This window comes from Mesoplodon densirostris, chromosome 2, assembly GCF_025265405.1.
Source record: "Mesoplodon densirostris isolate mMesDen1 chromosome 2, mMesDen1 primary haplotype, whole genome shotgun sequence".
Taxonomy (NCBI): Eukaryota; Metazoa; Chordata; class Mammalia; order Artiodactyla; family Ziphiidae; genus Mesoplodon; species Mesoplodon densirostris.
Genome location: NC_082662.1, coordinates 155,636,172 through 155,658,015, shown reverse-complemented (window position 1 = coordinate 155,658,015; position 21,844 = coordinate 155,636,172). Strand labels below are relative to the sequence as shown.

The following is a 21,844-nucleotide window of genomic DNA, read 5'->3' as shown; positions in this document are numbered from 1 at the left end:
CGTTTCTGTGCAAGGGCTTTCTCCAGTTGCGGCGGGCGGGGGTCACCCTTCATCGCGGTGCGCGGGCCTCTCACTGTCGCGGCCTCTCTTGTTGCGGAGCACAAGCTCCAGATGCGCAGGCTTAGTAGTTGTGGCTCACGGGCCTAGTTACTTCGCGGCATGTGGGATCCTCCCAGACCAGCGTTCGAACCCGTGTCCCCTGCATTGGCAGGCAGATTCTCAACCACTGCGCCACCAGGGAAGCCCTGTTCTGTTGATCTTTGTGTCAACATTGTCACCATTATCAAACTGTCTTGATTACTGTAGTTTTAAAATAAGTTTTGAGATTAGGTAATGTAAATCCTCCAAATTTGTTCTTTTTCAAGCTTGACCAGGCTATTCTAGGTCCTTTGCTTTCCATATTTAAAGTTTTTAGAATTAGCTTATCAATTTTTCCACAAAAGCCTATTGGGATTTTTATTATGATTACATTTTATCTATTGATCAATTTGCAGAGAATTGACATCTTAACAGTATTAAGTCTTTGGGTCTGCGAACATGGTTTATTTCTTCATTTACGTAAGTCCTTCTTTATTTCTTTCAACAAAATTTTGTACTTTCAATGTACAGGTCTTACATATCTTTTGTAAGATTTGTCCCTATGTATTTCATATTTTGGTACTGTTACAAATTCTTCAATAATTTCAATTTCTGATTATTCTTTGCTAACACAGAATTATCATTGATTTTTAAAACATTTTAATTTTATTGGAGTATAGTTGATTTACAATGTTGTGTTAGTTTCAGGTGTACAGCAAAGAGATTCAGTTATACATATACATGTATTCATCCTTTTTTAGATTCTTTTTTCTTATAGGTTATCACAGCATATTGAGGAGAGTTCTCAGTGCTATATAGCATGTCCTTGTTGGTTATCTATCTGGTATAAAGTATTTGTGTATGTTCATCCCAAGCTCTTGATTTATCCTTCCTCCCAAATTTCCTCTTTGGTAACCATAAGTTTGTTTTCAATATCTGTAAGATTGTTTCTGTTTTGTAATTAAGTTCATTTGTATCATTTTTTAGAAATCAGATTCCACATATGAGTGATATCATATGATGTTTGTCTTTCTCTGTCTGACTTACTTCACTTAGTATGATACTAGGTCCATCCATGTTCCTGCAAATGGCATTATTTTATTCTTTTTTATGGCCAAGTAATATTCCATTGTGCGTATGTACCACATCTTCTTTATCCATTCCTGTGTCGATGAATATTTAGGTTGCTTCCATGTCTTGGCTATTGTAAATAGTGCTGCAATGAACGTTGTATCACTGACTTTTAAAATATATTTTTTCATATCTTGTGACCTTACTGAACTCACTTATTCCTGCTAAGAAGTTTTTTTTCAGATTCCTTAGAATTTTCTGTGTACATAAGTATCTGCAGATAGGAACAGTTTTATTTCTTCCTTTTTAATCTACATGCCTTTAATTTCTTTTTCTTACTTTATTGTATTAACTAGACTCTCCAGTACCAGATTGAGTAAAAGTGATGAGAACAGACATCCTTGCCTTGTTATGTCTTAGGGGAAAAGTATTTATTCTGTCATCTTTAAGTATAATAGGCAGTATAGGAAGTTTTATTTTTATTCCATGTTTGCTGAAAAACTTTTTAAAGTCAGGAATGTATGTTGGATTTTGTCAAATCCTTTTCCTGCATCTACTGAGATGTTCAATAAGTTGTCTTTTCTAGTCTTTTAATATGACCACTTACATTGATTGATTTTTGAATTAAATGTTAAACCAACTTTGCATTCTGGGGATAAACCCCACTTGATCATGATGTACTATCTTTTTATATATTACTAAATTCAGTTGGTTGAAGTTCTTTGTAGAATTTTTACATTGATTTTCATGAAGGATATTGACTATGTAGTTTTGTTTTTGAATATCAGTGTTTGTTTGTTTGTTTGTTTTTTGCGGTACTTGGGCCTCTCTCTGTTGTGGCCTCTCCCAATGCGGAGCACAGGCTCCGGACGCACAGGCTCAGCGTCCATGGCTCACGGGCCCAGCCGCTCCATGGCATGTGGGATCTTCCCGAACCGGGGCACGAACCCGTGTCCCCTGCATGGGCAGGCGGACTCTCAACCACTGCGCCACCAGGGAAGCCCCAGGACCATCCCTTCTTAAATGCTCCTTCACCCCAGACATGAATTTTAGTCTTTTTACTTCACACAGGAAGCATTTATTAACACAGCCCTGAATCAGACATTATCAGAATTAGAGTATTGATGGAAGGAGATCCACGTGTATTGATTGGCAACCAAGCTATCCTCGTCTATAGCTGATCAAAGGTGATGTTGAAGGTTTTGAAGGAAAACTTGCTTACCTCTATGGAAAACTTGCTTGACTCTGTAGATTAACATGAAACTTTTATCAAAAGACTCCCACTGATATTTTCCCCATCAGAAGTCCTATGGTAGTATTTTCAATGTCTCAGAAGTTTATAAGAAAATGATTAGGATCTGCTTCATAGAATGCAAATACAGCTGAGAATAGTTTAATTATTTCTCATGGATGGTGAGTTAACTCTGAAGAACTAAGATTTTTAAAATGTAATTACTATTTGCAAAATTAACAAATACTTTCTAGATACGATAAAGTTAAAATATGCATCAAATTTTGTAGTTGGAAGGATCTTTAGGAGCAGTGGTATGATGCAGGCTCATGCTGGCTCACAAGAGCTGACCGTGCAGACCTCTTCCCAACTCCACATTCAGCGATAACATACTGAATTAATGAATACCATTGAAATTGCCATAGTGGGAGTATATACTATGGAAATCAACAAATGCTACAAATTAGGGAATCGCCCCCCACTGCCAGTGAATGTTTTTACCAGCTCCCCAGTGCATAGGGGTCATCTAGAATAAACCAACAACCTCATTTGTTTTTAACAGGTGAAGGCTATTAAGAGTTTACTCAAGAAGTCACAACCAATTAGGTGAACTTAGGACTAGAACCTAATACTTTCACCTCCCTTGTTTGACCCTCTTTTCTGATATGCAGTAAGACATCAACCTAACCCTTTGAATGCAGAATTTAAACTTATCAGTGACATTAACAGAGCTGTGGTAAACTTATTTTACCTATAGAGGCTTCCATTCCTTAGCCATAACACAAGGGTTTGGATTTGAGTTTTTAAATTTTTTGGCTCTGACATTTCACAATAATTCCACAATTAAAAATAAGTCTAGGGCCTCCCTGGTGGCGCAAGTGGTTGAGAGTCCGCCTGCCGATGCAGGGGATACGGGTTCGTGCCCCGGTCTGGGAGGATCCCATATGCCGCGGAGCGGCTGGGCCCGTGAGCCATGGCCGCTGAGCCTGCGCGTCCGGAGCCTGTGCGTCCGGAGCCTGTGCCCCGCAAAGGGGGAGGCCACAACAGTGAGAGGCCCGCATACCGCAAAAAAAAAATAATAATAATAAGTCTAGGGCCTCCCTGGTGGCGCAGTGGTTGAGAGTCCACCTGCCGATGCAGGGGATACGGGTTCAGGCCCCAGTCTGGGAGGATCCCACATGCCGCGGAGCGGCTGGGCCCGTGAGCCATGGCCGCTGGGCCTGCGCGTCCAGAGCCTGTGCTCCACAACGGGAGAGGCCACGACAGTGAAAGGCCGGCGTATCACAAAAAAAAAAAACAAAAAAAAACAAGTCTAATCATGGGAAAAATGTGAGACGTATTACTGCTTTTTATGGGTTATTTCAAGGACCTAAAGTGGGTGATTATTTCACCACATGGTACAGTTTTTTTGATGGTGTGAGTGAACAGATCATCTTCCCCAGAGGAAATAATGTTTCCTAGTTCCCTCTGCTTTTTCTCACTAGTAAGGAATAATGCATCTTTTAAACATTGAAACCAGATCTTAGCTGTTAGAAGATCTTGGTAAAGTAAATGTAGTTTTTCTATTCTCTTTGCAGGGATGAGACCTGCTATTGTGGAATCCTGTATCTCAATAGATAAGGGGTGAGCACCTTTTCCAAAAAAGTGCTTCAACTCTTTACTCATTCACTTTATTGGGGGCAGAGGAAATAATATTTTTGTTGTGGTTAAGAGCCCTGGCCACCTGGATTAGAATTGAAGCACAGTGCATAAATGTAATATAAGTGACCTTGAGCGAGATATTTAACTGCTCTATTCCTCAGTTTCCTCATCTTAAAAAATGAGGATAGTAATAGTCTCATAATGAGGATCAAATGAGTTGATAATGCACAATACTTAGAACAGAGTCTGGCATATAATTAAGTGCCATGTAAGTGTTTGCTGTTGTTATTGTTATACAATTATAGTTGACCCTGGTCAGTTGCATAACATTTATTGAGGCAAACCATTAGGCCTTAGTAAATCCAACAGTCTTTCTGCATCTAGTTTTATAGCACTTCACTACTTGTCCCATTTCAACCCAGATCCCAAACCCTGTCAATAAGAGATGATATGATTTAGGTCTATATTAATAGAAAATCACTTCTGCACAAATCTTTGAACTGAACTGATACAAAGTTAATTGAATGGAGTTATATTTAGAGGAATTGTTCTTAGCAGTTCCTCAGTAGGAGTGAGTGAATAAATGAGTTGATGTAATCTGATTTTTTCTGCTTAGTGATTATCTTTTATCTCTTTTCAGAGAGAATGTTATGAGTGGATCACCACATGCTCTCACCTCCTTTCTGGTCTCAAAGGCAGGAAAATAAAGTTACTGACACGTGAAGAAAAATGGCACCTACTTGGAGAAGAGGTATTTGCCATGTGTTAGCACTGGTCATTATTCATGCTCTTTCTGTATTTCAATAGATAAGGGTACTGCGACTTTTTCCAGTCAGCGTTTTGAATCCTCATTCATTTGCTCTATCAGAAGAGAATTTTGGTTGTGACCAAGAGCATTGGCAACTCTTTTCCCTTCTAAAGGAGAGAATCATCACCCAAACGTCTCTCCTCACTTTCTTGGAGGGTGATTTTGCCTCCTACTTTATGGAGGAAAGGATGGCTTTCAGAAGGTAGTTACCTGCCACTTCCTGAGTCATAGCCTCAGACTTCTCTGCTTCTGCACGCATCCTCCCTCCTCCCTCCTCCCTTCACACTGAAGTCTCAGTCTTCCCATCCAAGGTTATTTCTTCCTTTGAGTACTTAATCCCATGCACATTGTCTTCTTTCTTTTGTATCTTTAATGCCTTCCTCTATAAACATGGTCTCTCTCCCATCTGAAAAAATATTCCCCTTGATTTTGTCTCCTTCTTTACTACTTCTTTCCCTCCTTCCTATCACAATCACTTTCCTTAAAACTCTAAAACTACTATAAGGTCCCTAATGACCTTATTGCCACATCTAAATATCTCCAATCCCATATTTAACGTGACTTCTCTGTAGCATTTGATCCTGTTAACCATTCACTTTTTTGGTAATCTCTCCTTGCAAGACCAAAGTTCCGTCTTTCTCCTACTTCTTTATTTCTTTTCACACTCCTTCTTTTAGTCTTCGACCTCTGCCTGCCTCTTAAATGTTGATATTCTGTCCTTGGCTTGTTTTCCCTTCTCATTCTACACTCTCCATATTACTATGTTAATCCTGTAGTTTTAACCACCTGTTTACTGAGGATCCCAAGTCAATGAATATCATGTACTTAATGGCAGTCACAAATCTTTATTTTTACTTCAGTCTCTTTGAGGAAGTTCACCTCCAGCAAAGTCTGAAGAAGCTCCCGTTGCTATCAGAGACATAAACTATACAGGTATGATCTGATGGCATATATGTCAATGCTCTTGGGTCTAAGAAGGAAGGTTCTATCTACACACTTGCAGCACTTTTATTTTACATTTATTCATTTATTTATTTTAAAAAGTTTTTTTTTAAATTTTGGCCGCACTGCATGGCTTGTGAGAGTTCCCCGACCAGGGATTGAACCCAGGCCACAGCAGTGAAAGCTCTGTATCCTAACCACTAGACCACCAGGGAACTCCCTTATTTTACATTTAAACACTGAAGAAACATCACCTTTCTAAATTATACACCTTTAACAAATTCTCATTTTTCTTTGCTGCCCACGTCTTGGCCAGAATTATTTTGAATTAACCACTGAATGATCTCAACATTATACATCTTAATTACAGTACAGTTTTAGAAACTTAGTGAAGTACCATAGACATGATCTTGGCTGCACATCAGATCTAGGAAAAAATTCAAGACCTATACAGAATCACAGAGACTTAAGAACAAAAAGGATTTTAAATGTGGTTGAATTCAACCAACCATCTAATGCGTCAGTCTTAGTATAACACCTATGCTTGATCATTATGCCTATGTTTGAGTATCTGAAGTGATGGAGATCTACTTTCAGAGTTAGTCCCTTTGTTTTTGGTGAACAGTGACTATTAGAACATTATTCTTTTATTGAACTAAATGATACCTGTTTCCCTGTAGCTTTTTTTCTACCTACTGGTCCTAGTTCAGTCTTTTGGGTTGATATGAAAGGGCTGATTTGTCTCCCACATTATAGTATTTCCATCTATTCTGTTACAGTATTTCTAATATTTGAAAATAGCTATATTCAACCTAAGTCTATTTCTGGGTTTTCTATTATTTTATATTAATCTGTCTATTCATAAGTCATCACCACAATCTTTTAATTATTGAGGCTTTATGATACATTTTTAGATCTGGTAGGGCCAGCCGTTCCTCACGGATCTTTTTCAGGTGTTGTATGGCTATTCTTTCTTACTTATTCTTCTATATAATCTACTTCTAGAAAATATATGATTCTTAAGAACTGGGATGATATTAAATTTATATATTAACTTAGAACAGACATGTTTATGCTGTTGAGTTGTTCTATGAAGAACATGAGACATAGGATGTCTACTTTTATGCCTTTCAGTACTGTTTTATAGTTTGCTCATTTTGCACGTTGCTTATAAGGTAGGCCTGAGTATTTTTATTTTTTGGTATTTTAAATGAGATCTTCTTTTCCATTATATCTTCTAATTGGTAACTGTGTATATATTACTGATTCCTGTATTTTAATTTTATGTATGGTGACTCTACTAAATTATTTTATTGTTTCAGTAGTTTTTCAATAGATTCTTTCAGGTTCTCCAGATATTCAATCAAATCACCTATAAATAGAGATAGTTTTACCTCTTTCTTTCAATTATTATGCCTTTAATTGCTTTTTCTTGTCTGATTGCATTGAATAATTCTTCTCCTCTTTCATTCTGCCTTAACCTTTAGAGTTTTCATGAGTGAGCATCTGTTGGAGGCAAACTCAATTTTTGTTTGTCTGAAAATATCTTTATTTCACCCTCGTTCTTAAATTTTTTTTTTCTGGGTATACAATTCTAGGATGATTTTTCTCTCAGCACATATTGTGATACTATTTCCACTGTTTTCTGGATTTTATTGTTACCAAATTGACAACTGAAAATCCAGCTGTCAGTTCTTTTGAAGTTAATCCATCTCTTCTCTCTGGCTACTTTTAAGATATTCTTTTTGTCTTTGGGATTTTGTAGTTTCACTCTGATACATGTGGGTGAAGATTTTCTTTTCTTTTCAAAGTTTGCTTGGGATTCTCTTGGTTTTCTGACTCTTTGGCTGGGTATCTTTCATTAGATTTGGAAAATTTTCAGTCATCATCTCTTCAATTATTGTCTCTACTATATTTGCTCTCTCCTTTCTTTCTGGAACTTGGAATGGATATATATTAGAATCTGTCCCCCATGTCTTTTAACCTTCTTTCATATTTTCTATCTGCTTGTCTCTCTGCATTGCATCCTGGATGATTTCTTCTGACTTACTTTCCAATTTACTAATTTGCTCTTCAGCTGAGTTTAATCTGCTATGAAAGCTTTCTGTTGAGTTTTAAATTTAATTGTTGACATTCTGTTTGGTTCTTTTTCAAGTCTGACTATTTTTGTAATCTTTCACAGTTTCGATCTCTTATTTCTTTAAAAGTGTAAATATAACTATGTAGTCTATCTGATAATTCTAACATATATCTGTATAAGAATATTAATTACAACATTATTTATATTTGCAAAATACCAGAAACAATATAAATATTGATCAATAGGGAATTGGTTTCATAAATTATGGTACATTCAAATAATAGGATTCTGTACAGATAAAATAGATGATTATGTAGTGAAATAAGAATCACCCATGATATGTTATTGAGAAAAGCAGATTAGGGAACATAACATATATTATTATTTCATTTGTATGAACACGTTTATATGTATATAAAGCAGACTAGAAGAATATTCAGCAAAGTGATAGAGGTTGTTACCTCTGAGGGTTCAGATTATTAATTTCTCTGTAGCTTTCAAATATTTTACATCAGTAGTGTGTTATCATGAAAAAAAGGTATTTTCACTTTGGAAAAATATCCTAATATATTGTGAATATTTTTCTATACCATGTATATAATTTCTACAGCATAATTTTAAATTGCTATAAAATAACTTGTATGGTTTATACCATAATTTTTAAGTGCATTTTCCTATCGTGGGCATTGAGCTTATATCTAGCTTTGTTTTATAAACATTGCTGCAATAAACTTCTGTAGGACAGTCTTCAGTCAATATTTGTGCAGACTCCATTGAGATATTCAACACTGTTTACTCCTTCTCTCTTCTCTTTTGGCTTTTCTGGTGGCCCTCTCACATTTCTGAGGCAACTTTTACCCTCCTTTGCAGGCTCTTCTTTCTTCCCTGACCTTTTATGTGACTAGGTTCCTGTCATAAGGCCTCATCCTCTAGTCATTTCACAAGTTCTCCTTTGGCGATATAATTTATTTTCTTGGCTTTAACTAAATGTAGATAACTGTTAAATCTTTACCTTTAGCCAAAATCCCTCCAATCTAAACTTCAGATCCACAAATTCAGCTACTTACTTATTTCCACTTGGCTATCCTAGTGGTGCCTCAAACTCACACAGCCTAATCTGAATTCATCTATGTTCCCAAACCTGCGTATCCAACTTTGTTCACTATCTCTGTGAATGGCATTACCATCTATGCAGTGGCCTATGTAGTGGTATATAGTGTATATACCAGGTGACATTCAAGATGCTTCCTTTCCCTAACCATCCCATATCCATTCAATCAATTAATCACCCCACCTTCCCTTCCTTCCTCCTCTTTAAATCTACTCGCCTGTTGCTAGTGATTGTTTTAAAATGCAAAACAGGTCAATCGATTTATAGGTACCTCACTGCCTTCAGGATAAAATCCAATATCCCTGGCATAATATTCTAGCCCTTCCTCTGTGATTGTGCCCCTGCCCATCTACCTCTAAGTTTCTGTCCTCTTGAACTGCTTTTGTTCTCAGAGCCAATCATGTACAAATAACATTCTCTGCCTGGAACTCCCTTGTGCCATCTTTTTTCTCCTCACTCATCCTTCAAGAAGAAACTCAGATATTATGTCTTCCATGAAACCTCCCTGATTAACCGTCTCTTTCACCCCTGCCCAGTACCAGATCTGGATTAAGTGCTCCTACTCTGTGACTATGTGTAGCCATAGCATTTTCTTGTCCACTGAATTGTAAGCTGCTTAAGGGCAGGGATTATTATTAACCTTTGTATCCTTATCACTAGCACAGTGCCCAGTTGCAAAATTAATGCTCATTAAATACTTTTGAATGGAAATATTACTAGAATTCTGCTAAAATATTTATATCCACTAAGCTATAATATAATATTGTTTTGTCTCACAGGATACTGTAAAAGAAGTAACTACGCCTGGAGCAGACAAGCTTCTTAAAGAGGCTGAAGAAGAAAATATGGAGGATAAGAAACTTGAGGAGGAAAAGGAAGAAGAGAAAGCAGAAGAGGTAAGATTAGTATTTTTTTCCTTTTCCTTTATATTTTTAAAGAGTCAGTGAATATATATATATATATACCATTGAAAATAGAAATAGAGCATCTGGAGTGAACTCTTCAACTTCTTTCCTTTCCTCATATAGGTTTAATCATACCTGCAGACACACTTATCTCTTTATTTTCCAAGGATAGGGTGTTCCTCTTCCTTTCTAAATTCAGCCATTTCTCACTAGCCTCATTCACCTATACTACTGTTAGCTACACAATCTACCTCTCACCCTGATGCTGTTTCTTTATCCCTTCATTGCCATATTTTTCAAATAGTTGTTTAAACTCCTTGTCTCCACTTCTTCAGCTCCCATTCTGAGCTGCCTTTTCTCACTCCCCCCAGGCCATCCACACCTCTCTCCTCCTTATCCTGTCTCCACCCCTGCTGTGGCATTAGTAGTAAAAACAACCCTTCTTGGGGCATCTGTAATAATAATAGTAATGAAAATACAATGGTAACTACCCATAATGTTGTGCCTACCATGACCTATATGCTTTGCACATGTTAACTCTTATGTATACAACACCACCTCAAGGTAAATATTATTGCCCCCATTTTACAGATAAGAAAACCGAAGCTCAGAAAGGTTGACTGACTTACTGAAAATCATATAGCTATAAATGGCAGAACCAGCCTTCAAACCTAGTTTAGTCTGGCATAAGAGCCCTCGCTAATTCCTGGGTGGACTGCTATTGTCTTTAGCTTTCAGAACTCATGATCACTCTCCATTTTGTCTTAACTTACTTCCCTGGGGTGTTTCTTCTGTGAATAGTTTAAATGCTGGCATGACCCCAGGCTGTGACATAGATCCTCTACTCACTCTACATGCAGTACGACAGAACAAAAATATTATATAACACCGAAGCCTCTTTTCACCAGCATTTTCTGTTTTACTTCTGGTACAGTGCTTGGCATATAAAAGGCAAAATAAATAGAAAACATTATTTTTTGGGCACTAAATCTGTCATACCTTTTAAATCCCTTCCTTCCTTTCTTCTGTGGCCTTAGTTCAGGCCCTTTTCTCTCTATTTTACAAACTCCTATTCAGCTTTCAAATATCATTTTCTCTGTAAAAATACCCCTAGTGTCTAGACAGAATGCAGGGCCCTTTTCTGGGTGCACATAGCTCTCGGAACACACCTCTATGCTAAAAGTAATCATGTAGACCATAATTATTTTATTGCTTATCTCTTCCACTGTTCTGTGAGTTCCTGAGGTCTGGAAGAAATCCTCCTGGTTTTTCTCCAGTTACCTCCCCTTGTCCCCACTTCCCCATCCCCACTAATTTCTCCCACAGTGTTTCCTGTAAGTCTTCAAAAATGCTTGTTGAATGATTAAAGCAAATGGAAAACTAAAGCTTCAGACATGGTGCCAGGCAACTTGCCAGGCCACTGTGTCACACACCAGCTCACTAACACGTCCGTGGTATTTCTATGCCCTAGAAACCTCCAACATCTACAGAGAAGGAAAAACTCATTCGAGTCATTGGAGTAGACGAAAATGCCCATTCCCAACCTCTGTTTGGAACAGATGTATTGTCTTCTTGGGTACGTAGCTGAAACTCAACTAGGAAATTCAAAACTAGAGAAAAAAAATAGGATATTTAACATTTGTAAAAATGATATGGATGTAACATAACTTTTAGCTCTTCCAAGGGAACTCCTAAGTAATATATTTTCCAGATATTTTTTTCTCCCAGCATCATCCTTGGAAAAACTCGTTTGTTCACCTTAGCTTTATAAAAACTTTGCATTCTCTTCTTTAAACCTCATTTTATTTGATTTTATTTTTTTAATTAATTAATTAATTATTTTATTTTTGGCTGTGTTGGGTCTTCGTTGCTGCTCGCAGACTTTCTCTAGTTGCGGTGAGCAGGGCCTACTCTTCCTTGTGGTGCGTGGGCTTCTCATTGCAGTGGCTTCTCTTATTGCAGAGCATGGGTTCTAGATGCGCGGGCTTCAGTAGTTGTGGCTCGTGGGCCCTAGAGCACAGGCTCAGTAGCTGTGACACTCGGGCTTAGTTGCTCCGCGGCATGTGGGATCTTCTCGGACCAGGGCTCGAACCCGTGTCGCCTGCATTGGCAGGCGGATTCTTAACCACTGTGCCACCAGGGAAGTCCTAAACCTCATTTTAAAATCAGCATTTCATCCCTTTCCTTAACTTAACAATGTCTTGGTCAACATTTGACCAAGTTTTAAATATATTCATTCAGCAGACTCTATTGATAGCTGTTGATGAGAAGATACCACAAGAATTATTGGGAAATTGGAAACCTTTAGACAGTAGCTATGGAAACTCAGTAGGAAAGCAGATTTAAAATTCCTTCACAAATGTTCTAAGACCATTCACACTTAAGTCAGCTCTAGATTGGTATCTCTCCGTACAGGATGCCATGACTTTAGGAGTCTCTGGGTGGGCTTCATCCCACTAATCCCCTGAAATGGTATGCACCATTTTGTGTGTGTTTTCATACTGTGCATTTTCTTGGGGAAGGGTGGTATGTGCCGGAAATCCATAGACATCATCAAATTTCTCAACCCCAAAGTTAAGAACCATTTCATTGCTAGGTGTCTGACGCATCTGAATAGGCACTGGTGAACGTAGGGGTAAGGAGCTGTGGTGAGGGCCCTGGTGGATGGCAGCTAGATCACTAAAGTGGCAGCATGGTCCAAAGTAGAGGCAGATTGCAGGGATGTATGTCCAGGGAGGTTGTAGGAAATAGGCTCCAACTCTGGGAGGAAGAACTGGGAGATACCATGTGGAGAGTCAGGCAGGAGCTGGCAAAATTGGAGTTAGAGTGGTACATGGGGGTGGGGGGCAGCTGCGATCACATTCTCCCAAAGTAATGCCTTTTCAACAAGTTTCTAAAATTATATGTTAATATGTCAGTTGTTAAGATGGTGAGGCAAAGAGGTAAGGGTAAGCAATGCAAATGCAATGTCATGAGACATATTAAAAAAAAGGCAGGTAGGGGCTTCCCTGGTGGCACAGTGGTTGACAGTCCGCCTGCCGATGCAGGGCACACGGGTTCGTGCCCCGGTCCGGGAAGATCCCACATGCCGTGGAGTGGTTGGGCCCGTGAGCCATGGCCGCTGAGCCTGCGCGTCTGGAGCCTGTGCTCCGCAACGGGAGAGGCCACAGCAGTGCGAGGCCTGCGTACCGCAAAAAAAAAAAAAAAAAAAAAAAAAGGCAGGTAAAGGGTAGCACTTTACTATTTGAGAACCCCCAGGAGTCCCACCCAAAGCCCTCCTGCCCCAGATTTGCTCCCCTGAGGTGAAAACCCTGCTATGCTATCCTGGCAAGGCATCAGGGTCAGGTCCAGAGTGAGTCAGGAAGCAGACAGGAAAATAGGAATCTGTAGCCTGGGGCAAAACAGAGGGTGTGGTGCTTGTCTCTGGTGGTGTGGGGCTTCTGCTCCAGGATGCCAGAATTCCATCTGGGACAGTGTGGTGCTCTGTGGCTAGCTCACCTGAGGACGATGGGGCCCAGAAAGTCTATCTCTAGGCTTTGAAAAGTTGCTAATGTTCTACTATAGATCACTGAAGACCAAACTGTCCAGGTTCTCATTGACCATAAGGCCTGGGGAGTAGACTAAGATGCCATCCAGATGTACTTGCAAGTTCCTGGAGGTAAAGAAGAATCACATTCATCCTATGGGATGGTGGCCGGACCACTGGACAGGTAGAAAGGGATCACAAGGTACTCAAACAGAGGGGCCCTAATTGTGCTAGGCAAGTGAAGACAAGGTTGATCTTTGGAGATGTTGGTACCCAGAGAATGAAGAGTGCTTGACCTGGCTTGTGAGGTCATAGATTCGGGGCAGGAAGTGGAGCTGGGGGAAGTGCTATCTTGATTTGGACTGCACTGCAGGCTCCATGGGGCAGGAAGGGCCTTGGCTCTGTGCTCCTTCCATTCACAAAGACATTGGGGCTCCCTGAGGGCAGTTTAAATTTTCAAAAGTTTCACTGTAAAATTTTCTTTTGCTTTTGTTTGCTTGTTTGTTTTTCCTTTATTTAAAAACAGGGCTTCCCTGGTGGCGCAGTGGTTGAGAGTCCACCTGCCAATGCAGGGGACACGGGTTCGTGCCCCGGTCTGGGAAGATCCCACATGCCGCAAAGCGGCTGGGCCCGTGGGCCATGGCCACTGGGCTTGTGCATCCGGAGCCTGTGCTCCGCAATGGGAGAGGCCACAGCAGTGAGAGGCCCGCGTAAAAATAATAATAATAAAATAAAAACAAATAAAAATTAAAAAAACAAAAATTTTTATTTATTTTTTGACAGACACTTAGCCTCTGGCCCTAAGAACATAAGCAACCATTTAACAAGGATACAGATCCAAGGCACCAGTCCTACTGGGCAGTGGCACTCTCTCTTTCTGGTCTGAAAACAACTCCCAAGAGGCAGTATGTTTGATTGACACTGGGGAAGGAAAGAGAAAAGGAAGGAAGGGATAGGGAAGCGGAAACCTTGTGGTTTGCAGGTATAACTTGTCTTGTCTCCGGGAGCTGAGTTATAGAGCAGGAGAGCGCCAAGCAATAGCTGGGTCCTGGGTTTCCACTGGGAGGCTAGGGACCTGAGCACGGAGAATTCCAGTTGCTCCTCGTATCTCCTCCTTCAAATGACTCCAGCACAGGATTTTCTGGGGGTTGAAATATGAGTGATAACAGGAGTAGTGGTGGTAAGTCACCACCGGCTTGGACAGGCTAATTGCTTGGCCTGCTAAACCAGGGCCTCATTCATATCGTTACCTGATGCCCTAGTGTCCACCATAACTAGGAGGAGAAGGGGTGAACTATCAATTATTCCAAACTCTCCTCAATTAGCTGGAAATTAGGACTTTGTGGGAATTCCTGAAGACCATACTCAAAGCAGGAGCCATGTACGAGGCTTGGCTTGCTGTGCCTGTTTCAGGCAATACCCAATTTGGCACTTGCCTGATTCACTGGTAAATCAAGTGACCCCAGTAAGCAGCATTGACTGCCTCTGCTCATCCTGGGGAAAGGCTGCTCTGCCTTCAGGTGCAGCCCAGTTTAATCAGGTCTGAGATCCTGTTGCAGGGCACCCCTTGTGGCCCTCTCTGAACTGGACTCATTCCAAAGTTGTCCCTGGAGGAGAAGCAGCCTGAGCTCTAACATTGCAACCAAATGGTGGAGGTATGGGGTGACTAAATTCAGCAGGCTCTCCCTGAGGCTCCCAAAGTGCTCCGAGCTACAGTGAACCCTAAGCACTGCCGTCTGGCTGCATGAGTTGGCTTGCCTACAGCTCAGCTACTTTAACAAGCAAGATGTTAGAAACCATCTCTTTTAGGCCTATCTTCAAACCATAGGTCCTGGCTGTCTGTAAAGAGTTGTAAGTATGAGGAAAATGGGAGATTTTGCTGGACCACCTGTAAACTCCTTTGGAAGGGAGAGTAGGGGCCAGACTTGGGGGATCAGCAGTATTTTTTCACCAAGCTGAAGGAGGCCCTTAGGAGCCTGTGTTTTCCTCCCACAATACCATGTACCCCAGGCATAGGTATTAAGAGCAGTAACTAACTTACCCATCTTATAACAGCAACAGGGAAGAGTCCTTGGAATTGGTGGTTCCAGAAAATGTGTCCAAAGGTGACAGGGGCACTGTAGCTGGCTAGGAGTTCAGTACTGAGTGTTGGATTCCAAGGAACTGGGTCTAGAGCCAGATCCTCCCTACGATAGGCTCAAGCCAGAGGTATTAGTCCAATCTAAAGTCCATTAGTAGAGTCAAACCTCAGGAAGACCAAGCCAAAAAGGCCAAAGGCATAATTGGAGTCAGAGAGAGAGACTAGCTCAAAACTACAGCAGGTTGGCACGAATAAGAAGGGTCTAATGCGATTGCTTCCAAGAGCCATGCGGCCCACGTGTGTCTCTATTATACAGCAGGTAAAAGAGCATAAAAGCCAGAGGAAGCTTCAAAATATGAGAAGAGGGCCCAAGACAGTATCTGTGATAAGCCTTGAAGCATCTGTGTCAGTACATGGGTGACGCAGGGAAGGTTGTCACCTGGCGTACATAGAGGAGGCCATAATTCTAGAAGCCCAACGTCCAGCATTTTGGACCATGGGAATTTCCTGCTGAAGGGTTTGAAGTGGACCACAAAACATTAATCTGTACTTGCTGGTGTCAAAACAGAGGGATGTTTTCCTCGCACATTGTAACTAAATAGCTATCTGTTGAATTAATAGAGAGTCGGAAGGCTCAAATGGATACAGTTAGCAGAGTACAGTCCTGGTTTACTTTGGTTTCCACCTACAGTTAAACCTGTTTCATGCAGCTATATAAATCAAGTGTGGAACTGCATTTCCAGATGCCTCTGCTCTGAAAGCCTTTCTTTTGGATTCAAAGAACAAATAAATTAGTAGTGTGTGCTGTATAGGCACAGCCACATCCCAGGTTGCTGGTCCAGGCTGAACAATGACAGCATTTACTTCCCAAACAAACTGCCCAAAGGAGAAGCAAAACAGAATGAGGAAAATATGTGACTGGGAAAATAAGAAGAGAGTAAAAGAGCTAGAGTAAAAGTGAAAATGTTTGATACAGTTTCTTTTCGCTGGTTTGCTTTTAGAAAAAGCGAGCATAGTGCCATGGAATGTGTGATTGAGGATGGAGAGGCCTAGATGAGGGTTTTGCTTTAACCCGCTAGATCATTCTGTGATTATGGCAGGCTGCCTATCCTCTTAGATCTCCCTTTCCATCTGTAAGGTGGGGTTTAACTTTTACTTGCCTCTGTTTGGGAAACATGAATAAATGAGATTTTTAAAAGTACACAGTTCTAGGAAAATGTCTCATAATATTCATTTCAAAATATGCTTATAGTTTTTGTCTTCTAAATTTTCTCTTTTATCTTCTTCTTATTTTGTTTTCTGGAATATAGAGTCAAAATAAGTACAAGAGGTTTTGTTTTGTTTTTTTCATATTTTCTCTGCCTTGATATTTATGAAGTTCCCTAAGGAACTGAAAGATCTTATTGAATTTTGCAATTTGCAATTTTTATGTGCTTAATGAAGTAAATTATTAATAAGATAAATATAGTTAATTTTCTTGATCTTTAACTTAATTAAAGAAACATGTTTACCCTTCTCTTTATTTTTTAAACCTTTTCTTCTTTCCCTGCTTCTTTTTGTTGATATTGTTCTCCCTGCTTCTTCTTTACAACTCTAATCAAATTTATGTCCACCAGAGTGTGAATAATTTGCAAGCTGGTATGGTATTTGGCCACAGGAAATCCCTATTCTTCTTTGGTATTAAGAGTGTGCTTAATCATCTGCTATATAAACATGGATAGTAGAAAAAGAAGGCTTGGTCCAGAACATACTGAAGAAAGAGGCTATTTATCTTTGGGACTCTCAGTTCATTCATAGTATATACTTTCTTTGTCAGAGAGAATCAGCTAATGAAGGTACATTGGCCCCAAAGTATCTTGAAGCAATGGCTATAATTGAACGCATGCAGGAGAAGTTAATGTAAGTATGAGACACCAAAATGGTAAGAAGACAAAGATTGCTGACCAGGAGGTCTAGCTGAGAAATGCACGCCTCTTGGCTTACCTTTGGTTCTCCTGCTTCCTTTTTCCTTACAAGTGGGATGGGTGTCTTCAAATCTTCTGCTAGAAGCAGTGAACTACACTGCTCCAGGAGGGACATCTGTCCTCAGCCACAGTGAAGATGGAGGAAGTCAAGTGTGTATGTGTAAATCTGGGGTGGGAGTAGAGTGTTAGGAGGGATCCAACTCAGTATGTTTCTAAGAGATGAACTAGAGAAATAAATGGAACTGGGAGAAGCTATTGTGTGCAGGAAAGAAGGTTACATAACCCAAACAGTAGGAATGACCACAGAGTTAAATAGCTAAGAATGCTATGAGAAGAGAATATAGACATATAACATGTGCCCTAGTAATTAAGAAACACACTCCAGACTGGTTTTCTTGATTGTAAGATCTGGTTTTAAAGGTGCTGGAAAAGAAGGGACACTATTTTATTTGTTTGTTGGATCACATCAATAAAGAGAAGCCAAGATTAACCACTGAAAAGGGGTTCCTTGGCTATTGATGAAGAATTCCAAATACCCAAAAGTCAGATTTCACTAAGAAATGATAAATATATCGTATTCTTAAATCACACCATGACTGCACTCTGACATTACCATCCAGAGTAGCTCCTAGGCCCCCAATTCTTGGCTAAACATTGATGCTGCTGCTTCCCTTATTTGTACTGTTCAGATATATTCTTCTAATCCCACTGCCTTTTTTGGATAATGAGTTTCTAGATATGAAAGACACTTTTCCAAACCTTTCCATTTTATTGTGTTTCTCTGGATTTTGTCCACATCAGAGAGGTTGAAAGCAGAGCCAGACAAGCAGAGGAGAAGTTTGATGATGCAAATGAAAAACTTCATTATACCCTTATAAGAAATAAAGAACTGGAGAAAGAACTAGAGGAAATTCTGATGAAGTATAAAGAGAAGGAATCTGAAGGAGAAGAAGAAAATGAAGGAGAAAGAGAAGAAGAAAAAGATGAAGAAGAAGAAATCAGGCCAGTAGAAAGAGCCTCAAAATCTCCAAAGAAAGGTGACGATTGCTTTCTCATTTTGCTTTATTTAGGTTGTATTTATGAGCAAAAATGTGATTGGGTCATAAATATTTTAGAAGAGTATCAATATCTTTAGTGGTGATCTACTAGTTCGTACTTCTCCTAGGAATGTGCACACATATAATTATATAATTATCTTGTTCAGACAAGTCTCAAAAAGGAAAACCAAATGACTAACAATGGTAACTAATAAACTAACATGAAATACAATTTTTACTTATAAAACTGGAAAAGCTTTTTAAAAGCAAAGAATACAATGCTGGCCAGAGGGGGCAAAGTAATTAGTTTTACAAATAATACTTGTGGGTGGACAAACAGATATAGCTCTTTCAGAAAATAATTTGAGTGTATGCATGGATATGCCTTAAAAATACACATATACTTTGACTTAATAATTTCACTCTTGAGAATCTAGTCTAAGAAAATAATCCTAAATACAGAAACAAAAATTAATGCACAAAGGTGTTCAGTGTATCATTGTATCTAAGAAGAAAAAATGAAAACAACCTACCTTTCCAATCATGGAAGAAAGATTAAATAAATTATGCAACGTTAAAATACCTGAATATTATACAACCATTAAAATAGTAGTTGCAAGGAATTTGTAATGACATGAGAAATTCTTATGTTAAAATATCAAATGCAGGAAACAGGATATGACACAATATTTTAAAGCTAGAATAAAGACCAGAACAAAATATGCCCAAACATTGGTATATATTGTCTCTGGTTGATGGAGGTTTATGGGGAATTTTGTCTTTAGTTTGTAGTACTTAGTGGATTGTCTATGATGAAAATAATCTTCTTTATTCTATAGGAAAAGGAATTTAACTCTTCATTTTCTTATCTGTAATTAATCTATAATCTGCCCTCAAACAGTTCTTAATATCCCCAATATTGAAGGCTATTTTTTTATTTTTGCTTTCATCTTCAACCTGCGTCAGTTCCTAGGACAAGTCCTGGTGCCAGGGGTAGTACTGGGCAGATATCTACTTTCTGTTTTCCTGTCACCCCTGTCTCTACCTATGCCCCCCCAGCAAACGCAGTAAATTAGTCAATCTGTCACAGTCTCTGGCCCAGCTATGGTATATCCTGTCAATGTTGGAGGAGGAGTGTGAGCCCATTTTCTCCCCTTCTGTTAACTCTGAACTGGTAAAATGTTAATCATTACAGGTGTGAAAATCCTTTAGCTTTAGGTCTGAATATATGTGAGGGGGTTTTCATGAATTAAAAAAAAAATTGGGCTTCCCTGGTGGCGCAGTGGTTGAGAGTCCGCCTGCTGATGCAGGGGACACGGGTTCATGCCCCAGTCTGGGAAGATCCCACATGCTGTGGAGCGGCTGGGCCCGTGAGCCATGGTCGCCGATCCTGCGCGTCCGGAGCCTGTGCTCCACAATGGGAGAGGCCACAACAGTGAGAGGCCCGCATACCGCAAAAAAAAAAAAAAAAAATTGTATCTTCTCCTATTGTGGTGTAATTTTATCCTGATAATCTGGAAACTAGACTTTTTCCAGTTTACAGAAAACTAAATACTGTATGCAAACTACACAAAAGGTCTATGTGTTAAACTGGGGCGGCTACCTCAACATAGAATGAGTCACTTTAGTTTTGTTCATTTCCATAAAAGTCTTGGGGATTAGTTTAAATCCAGAATTAAAAGGTTTTAATAATTTTAGGTGGAGGATAACGATATACAGTTAGGCCCCAACCTGCAAACAATAACCTACACAAGGTTAGGTTACTGCCACTCTTCCCCTCCTCCACGCCCTCATCAAAGTCATTGCCAGGGGCTCAAAAGTACAGGATGAGAAGCCTTGCAAAGCTTAGGGGAACTGGCTGCTAAGCAAGACAGTCCCCATGCCATGCGGTGACCTGAACATTTCTCCGAAAAACCCACAAGTTAGACATTTCTTAGAATTAGCAGGCAGCTCCTTTAAAAAATACAGACACCCCTGGAGCAATCTGACATGCATATGGCATATACTGGGTCATATTTATATGAGTTAGTGCAGGGAGATCACTTCTCTCCTGATAGTTGTGCAGTGAAGGAATGGAAAATCATATGGCAAAGGTAGGAGCCTTGTGAATGCTGAGTAAAGAGATTTGGATAGCGTAGGAAGACATTTATTTTTGTTTTATGTCATTTTTAACAATTAGCAAATCACTGTGTTCTGAGTTATTAATGAAGAAAGGAATCGAGAGGGGAGTTTACAAAGATGAATATGGCTTAGTCTCTGATCAAAGTGAGGCTTATGATTAGGAATGGGGACAAGACAGGGTGTGAACAAGGTGACCGTCAAATGTGGGATGAAGGTGGCAGCAGCCAGTTGGAAGGATTCCAGGTGAGAACCTTGGTGTCATGGAGCAGCCAGCGAGAGCAGGCTTGACAGCAGAAGTCCTCCTGCACCCATCCCAGGGGTGGGGCTTGTGTAGGGTCTGTGCACGGGACACTGGAGGGAGGGACCAGGAGATACAAAAGGGGTACAGTGATGGATTTGGGAGGATTCTGGATACTGGCTCTATTTGAAATTTTCTTCCCACCAAGCTTGGGGTACGTACTGGAAGGAAGAGATATTCTTCTTTCTCTTCTCTCCTTGACCACATACTACTCTTTTCCAGGACCCACTAACTGACTACACTGAAACTTTGAGAAAATGCATTCTCATTCCCAATAACCAATGTAGAGTCAAGTTTTGGGCAAATAGTTTGTAGCTTGGGGCTTACTCATGCAGAACAGAATTTTAAAAATGCTTTGTAAAGTTAAAAGTCCTTAGTAAATATATTGTTACTACAATAATTGTTTTTGTCTTTTCAGAGGTACAGCGCAAGGAGGGTTCTAAATCCAGAACTCAGACTAAAACCACTTACAGGATGAAATCCAAATAGCAACCATAGGACACTAGGCTTCACCGTGGCTTCTGTCACTGTACCCACCCCAGATATCTCTGCACTTTTGAGCTGACATTGTGGCTTGATTGAAGGGAGTCCCTTTGCAACAGCTACCAGAAAAGCCATGACAGACAACTCAGGGACATCTTCTCTTTAAAAGTCACAGTGATAGCTGTAAGGAGTCGGTGTATTAGCTTACTTCCAAGATTAAAAATAGGCTGTGCAAAGGTTTTCTAGCCTCTTCAATTTATTTCCCAGCAGAAGTCTCTGAAAAGTGTCAGTTTCTGTCAAGAAAATAATGCTTTATGAGGACTTTGAACTCTGCAGAGAGGAGTGGCAAATAAAAAGCATTATTTTTTCAATTAAAAGAGAGGATCCTGGGCTTCCCTGTTGGCACAGTGGTTAGGAGTCTGCCTGCCCAATGCCGGAGACACGGGTTCGAGGTCTGGTCCGGGAAGA

General features: G+C 39.9%; 1 protein-coding gene across 7 annotated transcripts in view; it reads left to right on the top strand.

Moving 5' to 3' along the window:
• Positions 1 to 21,729, top strand: part of AXDND1 (axonemal dynein light chain domain containing 1) — a 76,204-nt gene extending 54,475 nt beyond the window's left edge. For 5 of the 7 annotated variants that reach the window (XM_060088541.1, XM_060088544.1, XM_060088543.1 and 2 more), the window contains 5 exons: positions 4,662 to 4,772; positions 9,742 to 9,858; positions 11,339 to 11,443; positions 17,290 to 17,372; positions 18,239 to 18,573. In XM_060088541.1, coding sequence (XP_059944524.1) covers positions 4,662 to 4,772; positions 9,742 to 9,858; positions 11,339 to 11,443; positions 17,290 to 17,372; positions 18,239 to 18,572 — 750 coding nt within the window. In that variant the 3' untranslated portion in view covers position 18,573. Of the gene's footprint in view, positions 1 to 4,661; positions 4,773 to 5,689; positions 5,764 to 9,741; positions 9,859 to 11,338; positions 11,444 to 17,289; positions 17,373 to 18,238; positions 18,574 to 21,311 lie in introns of those variants that run through there. The other 2 variants (XM_060088542.1, XM_060088546.1) reach the window with 2 other exon arrangements.
• Positions 21,730 to 21,844: the final 115 nt, after the last annotated feature.